Below are 12,530 nucleotides of genomic sequence, written 5' to 3' on the forward strand. Positions count from 1 at the left end.
CTGTGGATTTGGAAAACTATTAACCACACAGAAACTTTTCTACTATCTAGTAGATTTGCTCCAACACTCGCAGTTTCCGCTCTTTTCTGGCATTCTGGCGCATCCACAGGGCATCAAACTCATTAAATCCAGCGAAGTGTTTATTTTGCAAGGAACATGGATCACTGAAGTCTTCAATATTGACCGATATAATATCCTTCATTGCCATGCCACCCGTGGAAGCAGGGGTCGCCCGATGGGTGGTTTTGCAATTTGAGCTCAGTCCAAACTTAGTTTAACACCTTTTTGTGCTGATATTGTCACACCTTTCTTTATGACAGCAATCCTTAGTGATCCTTTGATTACATCTATTAAGATTTTGATTATTAACCTCTACAGCCCCGGTGGGGGGCTACCATAGCTGGGATTGTCAGCATAATAGAATGGATTGCTTGTAAATGGTTTGAATTCTGCCTGGGAGGTAACCTTGTAATTGCAGGTGATCTAAATGCTTCACAATTGATCTCAGTTATTTCTTTGGCTTCTGACAACTTTAAAGATGCCACATGGTGGGATAATAAACTTTTGTCATCCACAGGAGATTTAGCTTGGGCCAAACTTGTCAATGTTTATGATTTGGTATGCCTTAATAATAAACACAGCAATAGAGAAACAACACTCCACACTTGGAATAACGGGAACAGTTTTTCCTGCCTTGATTATGTCTTCATGGACAGGAATTTTTGGGATCAATGTGGTATGTTGTCTTGGTCCTACAAGCTTTTAACCCCACAACATGTAAATCACACAAACCTTCACGCTACATCAAGTGTTCAGCTGGAATCGCATTGCATGTAGTGGGAAGAACGTCTGTAATATTTGCAGTTTTGTCAGTTCTAACCAAGTTGCCATTCTGGGGTGGCTTGAGAAGAAATATTGGGATCTCTTGTTTGATAACACTCTTACGAACGTTGCTGCATCTGGGCCATGTGGCCTCTGTGGATTCAACTAAACATGCTAGCTTTTTTGATATTGCTATACATCATGCTAAGCACACTTATTGCAAGAAATGTACCATTCTCGGGAGCGATCCTTAGTACATGTGGCGTGAGGAAAAGAAATTGCTTACTCGGGCCTCCACTTCTCATAAGAACTTCCTTAGAAATCATGAATTCTCTTCTAATGCAGCTTGGAAATTACTTTTTGTTCTGGGCTATGGCAATGCATTTTGTTAATGGTCAGACTAAGCTGGAAATAAATCAGATTAGCGATGAATGCTCAGCAGCAATTAGGGAGATATACCTCTAATACCAGGAGAGGCATACACTGGTTACCGGTACAACAATGTATCAATTTCAAAATGGGATCTCTCATACACTGTTCTCCTTACGGAAAAAACACCAAAGTACCTAAAAAATAAAATTAAAATAAAAATAAAAGATCATACCGCATAGTCCGGTCAGAGATCTACGATCCTCAGATCTGAACATGCTACAGGGTATCAGAACCAAAAGAACCAGAGGTCTGGGTAAATCTTTTCAGGCAAGGGCTCCTGTTTTCTGGAACTGTCTTCCAACATCCGTTAGAGGGACTTCAAATTGGAATTGCTTTCGAAAAGCATTAAAAACATACCTCTTCAGCTAAACTGTAGTTCACTTGTCTGCTCAGTTAAGCAATAGGACCTGGATGTCTTTGTCCTGTCATTTTTGTTTGTCCCTTCGTGTCAATGTTAGCGCCCTGATGCCTGTGGGCTTTCAGCGCTATATAAATAAATAAACAAAGACCTCTATTTTGATTCCACTTGTCCACACATCAAGGCCATTCCCTATTCAGTAAGGACGTATTTCCTACCTGGGTTTGGGAGGGATGATATTATCTTGATTATCAAATTTCTAAATGGCTCCTGTGCTCCAGTCCCTGATTTATTGGCCAATGTTGTATTTAAGGAACCCTCCCCTTTTGGACCTATGTTCCTGAGCAATTATATGAAAGAATCCTATTTTCTGGTATAAAGACTGTGAGCAGGCGGAAGTCAAAATTGATACCTATTTTTAAAAATGGTTGCTTTGTGAATCATTTAGATTATAGACTGCTGGCAATGTTCGATATCAGTCAAGATATTTGCACTGTAGTGTTAAAAAAAAAACTGTCACAGTGGGCTACAACTGAAGGATTACTGACACATTCCAGACAGGTTTTTGTAACGGCAATAGCACTTTACAGAACCTCAGTGCCTTACATTTGATTATTTCCGCGTGCAGTGGTACACTCTACTTATGTTCTGTTGATTTTAGTAAGGCATTTGACACAGTCTCTCACCCGCTGCTCTGGGCCAAATTGAAAAACTGGGGGATTGATCTGTCTTTGCTTCATTTCCTTGTTGCCCCAAATTTTCGACACCACTGTGGTTGTCTGCACCAACCAGGCAGGAGAGATTACATGCAAAATATCTACAAATCTTAGCGTGAAAAAAAGGGCTGTGTCTTTGTTTCAGACATGCGCCCTGCAATCGAGTCAGCTCGCAACTTTCCCCCTCGCATCGGAACTACTGCGGTGCCTTGGATTAGGTATGCGGGTGATACCATTCTATTAGACCAAACGCTGATTGGTCTGCAACGTTCTCTTGATGCTTTAGCCTCTTATGCAGAAAAAAATGTCCTCCAGCTCAATATTCAAAAAACGAAAATGTTGATCATTGGCGGTAGATCTATGTACAGAAGGCTTCCCATATAGACGCAAACGCCTACCACCCCCGACAACCTTGAAGCAAACCCACACCAGTGACTAGTTTTTCCGAATTGAAACTACTACCACCATAGAAAAAGCACTTGTGTGCCCTCCCTCTCCTCCCAGTAAGAAACCATCAGTGAATTGTATAAATCCCACTGACCTAACCCAACATTTCCAGAGGCATGATACCAGTGAAATGCTGCAATGGCACACAATTAAATCAGGTTGTGGATGTGTGATGGCACTGATGTGTGCTTAAGAGTGACTAAGGGTATTGTAGGCTGTTATTCTGGATAACCGAAATGAATTCACTCCTGATACAAACAGTGCCGAGTCTGGTGACAGAATTGTCAGAGCCAAGTGTTGGCAGGATGGTCACCAGTAAATTGGGAGGAGGAAGTGAGTACAGGGGATTGCCAGCGCATAATCACCTGAACTGCAAATCTGCCGCCAAAAATATAATGTGTGGTGGTGGAAAGGACGAAGTATATTGTGATGTTCTACTGCCTCTTTGCCACCATGTTCAAGCAATCCATTGTCTAACCAGCTTTTTTTTTTTTTTTTTACAGGTTGCAAGTACATCAGCCAAGCTGCAACCAAAACCGATGTTGACTTCGATTTTGATGGACCTTCCATGAAGACAGCAGTCCCTGGCCCTCGTTCTAAAGTACGTTCTTGATGTGTCCTTCGTGCTTTTGTTATTGAAAGGTTGAAGTCACTGTTGGGATTTTCACAAGAGCTGCTTTATGTTGGTCTGCATTGATTTTTTTTTTTGGGACTATTGAGTGGGTGTGATGATTTATAAAGTGCAGACTTTTACTGAATTTACCTGGTGAGGTCATCACAGAGCTGTGGACTCAGTCTAACTATTGCAGAGATGTTTTAAAAGGGCCCTAAAACGTTGATGGTCAGATGTGGAATGAAGATGGTATGAGACCGTGTTCCACTGCTGTGGTACCCAGATTCCAAAGTGGCTGCTCCCCTGAAAAAGACAGGGGAACCTGAAGAAGGAAGGAGCATGCAGATATTTAGATGACAAGGGTTATAGGTAGTCCTTTTGTAAGATACTCGGGCTTTATGCACCAGACACAACGATTTGAAGATGATGCCATCTTTAATGGGGAGCCAGTGCAAGACTGGGCATTATATGTGGGCTATTTTCAGCTGGTTGCTAGCAAACAGCAAACCCATGACAAGTGTGTTCTCCTAGTGGGAATTGGTAGGAATAAAAGGGATGTTGGCTGGTTGCACCATAACATGCACCGCAACTGCCATAGATTATTTCGATCCAGCAAGACCCCACCAAGAGAGAGGGCGTGCTAGCAGACTGGCATTGTGCCTCTGGAGAGAACAGTGACAGACAAGTGTCATTGATTTGCACAGATACATGTTTAATGATATAATAGGACTCTGTACAGGAAGTTGGCTCTATAGCTGGCCTAGTCTTCCTGACGTGAGTGTAAAGGCATCAGGGAGGCTAATAAGAGACCGACAATACGGAGTTGGCTGGCAGGGCTATGATGCTGCCTCGTTTTGCCTCAAGAAGCCACATGGCCCTGCGATGGGCAGCAGAGCAAGACTACCTGTTCCCGCATAGGAGCACAAGTGGGGGGAGGCAAGGACAGAAGGGCTGAACCAAGGTACAGTATTGGTATGGTTGTTCCCTAGGTATTGCACTGGTCATGAGTGTTCATTTCAGAGTCAGTAGTAATAGTATCAAATCAGTTAGACCTTAACAATAGCAAGCCCAAAAGGTGTATCGCAAAAACTGAAACCTTGAAAAATTCTTTCAACTCCTGGAGAAATGCTGAAAATCGTTGAAGTAATTAGTGCAGAATAAAGAATCCTTTATTGCTGCCCTCTTGAGGAAAAGTACACAGAAAAGTTACACATCAGTCTAAACAACTGTTAAAAAAGGAATTTGAGAACTACATTCAATGTAAGCCTTACCCGTGGTATCTTAGTCGGTCAGATGTTGGTCTGGAATTATTTAATGGTATTTTATTTTTGTTGAAACTTAAAATTGCAACCTAGACAGTACTTGAAATACATGTCCTGTAGGAATGTGTGGATCTATATTCTAGATTTATACACTTGGCTCGTTTCCTCTAGGAATTTCCCCAGCCTTCGTCGCAAGAGTCTGCAACCCGCGTCTTTCCAGATTTTTTAGACTGACTCCTATAGTTCCTCACCCTGGATTACTGCATGGATGTTAAGTCATACATTTTGTTGACCTCAAATCCTTATGCAGAGCAAAAGCTAGGTCTTTTTGCTTAACGAAAGGTTGGAAGCAACCACTTTTTGCTTGACTGTTTACAGAGACAGACATGAGAAAAACCCATTCTGTAGTAAGCCCACAGTCAGGTGTTCAAATCTTGAATGTTTTCTTGCCACTGGCCCAGAATCCTGGATATACACTTTCCTTAATGTCGGTGACTGAAACCAGTCCAGGCACTGTTGGAAGCCTCTACACTTCTGATATGTAACTTGGAGTTCAGTGTTTTATTTTTTATTTTTTGTAAATGATCCTTCAAACTAGTCACCTGATGAGGTCTGCCCACTATAACTTGCTTGATGTATACACTCATATACCTGATGTATGCCCACGCGTATCTGGAATTCCTACAATCTAGTATGTTCAAACCCCTCCCTCACTTGCACCCTAAACCGACTAATTGCTGTACTATCAACTCTGCTGTAAGGAATAGTTATTGGTTTCAACACACATTGGCCCAGGAAGTCTCCATACTCATTTAGACCATGTTAAGTAAAGGAATGACACCCAAACCAGTGTCTGCCCTCTGAAGAGTTGATGCAAAAAGGTTTGTTAATTCTTCAGATGTCAAAAACCCAACTTTCTTTGTCCTGAGGGAATTGCTCAACCACTTATAATAACTGCCCTGTTAATACTGTTTGCTGCTGAGAGCCCCTTGAATCCTACTATTAATGAACCCTGGTATTTGCTGTCCATATCTTCTGTCAGTCAGTCCGGAGCTCTTATTACATTGAGCCATCACATTTCTTGCATTTATGACATGGGAGTTGCTGGAGGATCTCTGGAGAGCTTTACTCCTTAGTATTGTGCAAACCAGGCACTGCATTCAAAAAGCAATTTAGGCAGCAAAGGTAGGGTGCACATTTTTTTCGACACAGCTCTGCAGAAACGGACAGGGAAACTGGCAGGAGTGCCCTTGTGTCAGAGATGAGGTCCTGAGCTTACAATTGTCCGTTTCCTATAGGGCTTTACACAATAAGGTTCATACAGAAATGTCAGGAAGGTACATTTATTTGTTCAGTTACAGTAACAATCCGTTTGCTAATGGTACATCATCTAAAGGGGCATGGCTTTACTTTGCAGGGGCGGCCTTTACAATTCTGCCCAGCCTACCCAAGTGACATTACCCCCGCCCACAACAGACCTTTCCATTACACTTAACGTGACCTGATATGCTGAGTGGCACCCACGTGATCACCGATTGCGGTTCTAAGGTGAGTAAACTTCTGCTTCATAGGTGACTTTTCACGTCACCTGGCATGCCAGCGCCCTGGGCATAGACTAATGCCATGGCTGCATAGCCTTATGGTGTTTTCTGTTTGGGCCAGCCAATCTCCCGAGCCATGACTGTGGTTTTGCCTTGCCTGTGGCTTTTCTACTTTCAGGGCCGACAAGAAATGGAAACTGTTTGCTTCAATTGTTCTCCTGCCCATTTGTCCTCTCGGGACAACTTCTCCAACAATTTCTATTTCTCTTGTTTTACCTTCTTTCTCAAGCTCCCGGGTTCTCATAAGGACCTTTTGTCCCTATTCCTATTTATTATTTTATTTCATTATTCGTTTACGTTTCCGGGCACACATCCCCGTCTGATCCTGATATATGATCGATTCAATCACCTGCCGCAACCTCACAGCCAGGAGAGCAGTTACAATTTTGACATCCTAGTTCAGCATTGATAATGGTCTGTCAGATTCTCATAAATGTTGTTGTTTCCCAGGCTTGAGAACCGGCACAATTACAAATTGATGCATGCTTGTAGGCAAACTCGAACCCTCCTCCCATCACTTCATATGCCTCTTCAAACACTTTTAGCAGCTTTGAGACTAAAAGATCACAATAGGTGTTTATAGAATTCTGATGGTAGCCTATCTCCCCCACCACCTGGCGTTTGTCCAGTTTTTTCAGAGAAAATTACCACAAGTAGTTCCGTCTGTCAGAGGGGTATACAACATCTCTGCTTGCTCCAACGAGAGCTTAGGTAACACAATCTGGGACAATGTAAAACTAATCTCCTCTGCCTCTGTATCCCCATATAGTGAACTACAATATCTACCAAAGGTTTCATTGATCTCTCCCTGTCCCTCCAAGTTTCACCACACTCATTCATAATTGAGGTAAACACATGACAGGGATTCTCTCCAAGGCATAGCCATGCCAACAATCTACACGTTATATCCCCTTACTTTAGCATCTTCCTTGTATAAACATTGAAGTCAAGTTTCTGAAGTCTTTCCCATGCACCAATACATTGTTGTCTGAGGGTGACTGGGTCCTGTTCCCTAAATTCACTCAAGTCTGAAAGACCCTCCAATACTTTAATATTCCCTTCAATCTCTTCTAGCTCTTTCATCAGAGACTTCTGACTCCTCCAGACTTGGCTATTCTTTCCCCTCTCACTACCACTTTGAAGGATTACCGAAGAGTCCCCCATTTATCAACACTTCTTTCATTATTCTCAAAAAACTCAATTCTATCTTCCAGGTGGTCTTTGAATCCCACATCAGTCAAAGCTTCAGTCTGCATATGCCGGGTCGGTACAGGGGGAACTGTCCCTCTCATGCTCCATGTAACTCATAATGGCGAGTGGTCCCATATCGATATACCCATATATTCCACATCTGTGAAGTCATACACGTTCCGTCCCACAAAATAAGTCTATGCTGGTATATATGGTGGCCAGCGTAATATAAATATCTCCTGTCGTCCACATTGTTAGCCCTCCAAACATAAATCTTTCAGTATGTTATTGAGAGTTCGAGCTGACACGGATGATGTCATATATTTATCGTCTGACCTATCTAAATTGGGGTACAATGTGCAATTCAAATCATCCCCCAGATCTAAAATACATCTCGCGCATATGCCAATCTGCCATACAGTGAGAGGAAAAACCTGTGGCGGCATGATTTGGGCAATATGTCTTAACAATGTACACCTCTGTATTCTCAATATAGCCACACACTATCACCAATCTGCCCTCTTCATCTGAATATACATCTATCGGCTTAAAGGGGACAGAACCAGCAATCCAAACAAGGACACCTCTAGCATATGTATAGTAACAAGAGCCATATCCCACCCAACGCCATTTTGCTATGATGTTATTCTGTTTAGCTTGCAAAAGATGTGTTTCTTGCAATAATGCGATCTCAACCATTTAGCTATGCATATATGAGCTCACCCTATTCCATTTTTCAACCCGCTGACATTCCATGTCAAAATCTTAATGCATGCCATTGGTGCCTAAATCGCCCAGCCTCCATCAATACCATCCTTCCACATTTCACATAACCCTACTACTCAGGATTATATACATTTGGGATAATTCTAAGCTTCGTAGAGGTCCCCAATAAGACCTAATTCCCACTGTGTAGCCCAGAACACTGAGATAGTATAGCCATCATAATGAAAGACATTCCATCATGTTTAGACAAGCTGTTCGTGCCATAAAAACACAACACAGAAATAAAAAATGAGCTCAATGGTATAGCACCATTCAAGTCAACCTGCCTTTTCAGCTCAATACAGAACAGAAATCCTAGTAGGTAACGAGGTACCCAGAACACAGGTATCCTATAAGAAATCTAAAAAAGATGGGAGTTACTAGTCAATGTCATGCGTCAATGTCTAATATACTTCTGCTTGTGCAAACGGTCCGAGATTCTCCAGGTGTGCTCACAGAATCTGCGAATGTGACCATTCCAATCATCAAATGCCTCAAGTTTCCAGCTAAAGTAGAGCTTGCAGCATTCACTCTTCTGGGGACCAACTCTCCTCCTTCTCTGTCATCATTCCCCACTGGGACGTAGTCTCAATGCTGCCATTCCACTGTTGTCTATCCATTGGTTTGCTTCCTCTAGGGTTTCAAAAAACAAAGACTTCCCTTTATGGAGCACCTTCAATTTCGCCGCATAAATTAACATATGTTTTAGTCCAAGTTGGCACATCTTCTCTTTAGTAGGAACAAATATGCTTAGCTTCCTCTGTAATTGGGCTGAGTAATGTGGATAAATCAGCAGGGTGGAGGATCCCTTCCTTATATTGTCACCTTCTCTGCAAAACCCAAGGATCTGTTCTCGATCTTTAAAATTGAGCACATGTGCTAACATAGGCCTGGGGGGAGCACCAGGTGGAGGTCTGAGTACAAGGGAACGATGTATCCTTTCAATTGTGAACTCCTACAACAGCTTACCCGGGCCAAGTTCTTGAATTACCATGATTTCAGTATAATTAGTTGGGTCTCGCCCTTCACAGTCTGGAAATCCATGAATTTGAACATTATTGCGTCTTGGCCTCCCCTCAGCGACCTCAACTTTAATACTAGAGTGCCTTATTCTTGTTCTTGAGCTCTTCCACAGCAGTTTTCATTGTTGCTGTGGCGTTCATAGTGACATACATCTTTGCTTCTATATTAGTTACTGCCTATCATGTATCTGCCCAAAAATATAGTTGTAGTTGTATCTGCCAATGCTCAGACGTCTTGTTTTAGGAGGCTAACATTCACCTTCACTAAATCTATTTTGGATTCATCTGAAGTGCGCAACGCCCCGGTATCCTCAAAGCCATCATCACCTTGTTCCTACCAGCTGTGATCTGTGCCTTGTGACTCCAACTCTACCAAGGGGGCCCCCTTCCAGGGCAGCCTTCTGCGCTTAAGAATCCATTTTGGTCTGTTTCATCCCTCCTATGACTTTAGGGTTCGGCATGTATGTGGTGCCTCCAACTCCCAACGCCCATGCTGGCAATTCATATCTGACCAGCTGATATGTTCAGGGCCCCAACATTTATTTCGATTGCTCCAAAATGAGGTACAGGTGAGTGACCTCTCCAAAAGTGTAACCACTGGGAGAGCGCATGTTGCTCCTCACAACAACCACAATTAATTAAAGCCTATCCTCAGTCACACTGTACTGTGTGTTGACAAAGAGCCGGGGTCGACAAGCACATTTCCCACCCCCAGTTATGTGCTGGATCAGGTCTAGTTATATTTAGGCTCCTTAAATAGCTTTCCGTGTCCCAGGTAATGGTAGGAGTGAACAATGCCTTTTTGTGGAGCATGTGATAAAGCAATTCAGGGCCGTAACACTAATAAGCATGGGTGCTGCCGGGGTGTCGGAGCACATTAACTGCTGTCAAGGCTGCTCTGTATGGGCACCGGAGGGATCACCCCAGCAGCAACAGGTCTCCCAACCTACCGCTCATCTCCAAACGCGAGGCTAATCTGTAGGAATCTTTAGGAACGACACGCCTGTCAGCTGGGCCGTACAGGCCGAGTCCTCTCTTCCCTTCGATGCAGCCTCCCCTCTGCCAAACGCAGCCAACGTTAACTAAGGGACCCGCAGCGGCCCCAGACCATCCTCCGGCTTGTTTCACTCGAGACAAGGGGAGCACTGCTTATGCTTCAGTCGTAACATTCATTTAACCTGCTCACTTGTTACCTTTACAAGCACCTGACATTATTAGCATAGAAAGTATCAGCCGGTTATATAATTAAGCTCATTTGCCATTGGTCCTACAACCCTGATCTACCTGCCCCTTTCACCATGTTTCCCTCCTCATTCTACCACTTCAGCATGGTTGACATAGGTGCATGACCACATATCCTACTGTCTGTATCTACTCACCTCACTGCTTCTTGATTTTGAAACTTAAAACGCCAAATACATGCCTCCTGTCTCTTTTTGAAACTGCCAGAATTGTTACTCACCTGCTTTACATCTGAGACTCGTTGACAAAATAGGCTGAGTGATGTGGACCAGACAGTTCCCCCTAAATAGAAATAGTGATTTAGTGTTCAAGGGTGTACACCTCTTCAGTCACACTACATAGAAGTGAAGGACTGACTTGAGTGCGTTATTCTATCAGAAACTCTCCTGGCAGTACAATCCTAAATCACTCATGGACCTTGATCCATCAAAAAAAGAACACGTAAGGCAAGAATCTGGGAGTCCTTCAAAGGCAGGGAGGTTTAGTGCCCTCTCAGCCTTCCATTTCACCATAAAAATCAAAGCAATGCTGCAGATCTTGTTGGATCCTCCACCGGCGGTGCACCATAGATTTCATGAGTGAGGGGGTGTCTACTGCCTTTCTGGCACAGTGTCTTAAAATAACACAAGACTTTTGAAGATGACAGGAGCAGGCTTTAACCCCACCCTGCCCTCCACATTTCACAAATCTTCATTATTTCATTGCATCTGCATCCCATTGGCAAGCTCGAAAATGCTTAGGAGTCTTCAGGCAGAAGACACAAATCTGCTCTTCTAGGAAGCTGCATAGAGCGTCTCTCCCCAATGTGCTCAAATATTGTTATCTTGATAGAAATAAAGTCCAGGCACAGTGTGCAATCTTGAGCCTGAAAGGGAGAACTGCCTCATAAGAGCAGACGAGCTCAAGACGCTCAGTTTACCTTAGGATCTCTGTGCCATGACTAAATTGGAGTGTTCTTCAAGCTGAAAGATGCGTTCATTTGTATACTCCCAAAAAGTGACTCTGGTTTCAGCGAGTTACATTACTGCTCCAAAGATCTTCCATATGACCTAATTTCATCGCCAAAGTCCTTCACAGCATTCAGAGTGATCTCTGCATATCACCTTTGAGAATTTGAGATCTGAGAGGATCCAAAACCGCCCTTTTGTTGGATTTCGCAGCGCCTCTGCTTTTGTTACAATGCATCACGCTACCATCTTTGAGAGATCTTCCGCGATCACTGCCGTCAACAGGCTTGCACTCAGCGGTCCAAGCCACCCCGACAGTCATTCATATCCTATTACACTTGCACCCCTCTCATCCTCGGGCTCCACCCTGAACTGTCGTAAACGGAAAGGCCTTACTCTTGTGCATCTACTTTTCAATATCCATGTCATACCGCTTACTGACCCAATAAATGATTATTTTTTATTGTGACGTGGTTTGAAAATGTAAACCTTTTACAATTTTTAACCACCTACAAGTACAATTGTCATGATCATAAAATTAAAAGGAAATCATTTAATATTAAAAAGCAAATATTACCAACATAAAAATGTTCATACCACCCTATCTAATAAATTAAAAACTGATGGAATGAATCAATTTCACTTATTAAAAAATATGTGCTGAGTGCAACTAGTACAATAATACGTAAAGGGACGTGCACATAAAATACAACACCCCGCAAATAGGGGGGGCACCACTTAAAATGTTATCATGGAAAGCTGGCATTCCTGCACTTATTAGACAACCTTGAATACATTTACTTGTTGGAAAAGTGCTAGGTGCTACAGTACATTGATGCATACGGTGTTGGCACCGGCACAGTGGGGGACTCTGCTTTGAGTTATCAAGGAAAATCTAAATGTGTGTCTCTTCAAAAGGAGTATCCTCGTTTCTCAAGTATAAAAGATGTATGAAGTAATAGCATCCTTAGCCACATACGTGTTAATGATCTCCAAGATGGCTGGGTTCATGCTTGCCTACTTTTCTAAATACTTATTGAAGAAAAGCTGAAAGCGTAAGAATAAATTGATTTCAATATTTATTTATTTGGCGTGCTTTAGCTATAAGCTTT

At 42.8% G+C, this 12,530-nt stretch overlaps 1 protein-coding gene across 4 annotated transcripts in view; it reads left to right on the forward strand.

Moving 5' to 3' along the window:
- The window catches only part of ABAT (4-aminobutyrate aminotransferase), a 719,432-nt gene that overhangs the window by 357,599 nt on the left and 349,303 nt on the right, over positions 1 to 12,530 (forward strand). For all 4 annotated transcript variants that reach the window (XM_069647042.1, XM_069647043.1, XM_069647044.1 and 1 more), the window contains one exon: positions 3,279 to 3,376. In XM_069647042.1, the coding sequence (XP_069503143.1) occupies positions 3,279 to 3,376 (98 nt within the window). The remainder of the gene's footprint in view (positions 1 to 3,278; positions 3,377 to 12,530) is intronic.

This window comes from Ambystoma mexicanum, chromosome 2q, assembly GCF_040938575.1.
Source record: "Ambystoma mexicanum isolate Mex_15411 chromosome 2q, UKY_AmexF1_1, whole genome shotgun sequence".
NCBI lineage: Eukaryota > Metazoa > Chordata > Amphibia > Caudata > Ambystomatidae > Ambystoma > Ambystoma mexicanum.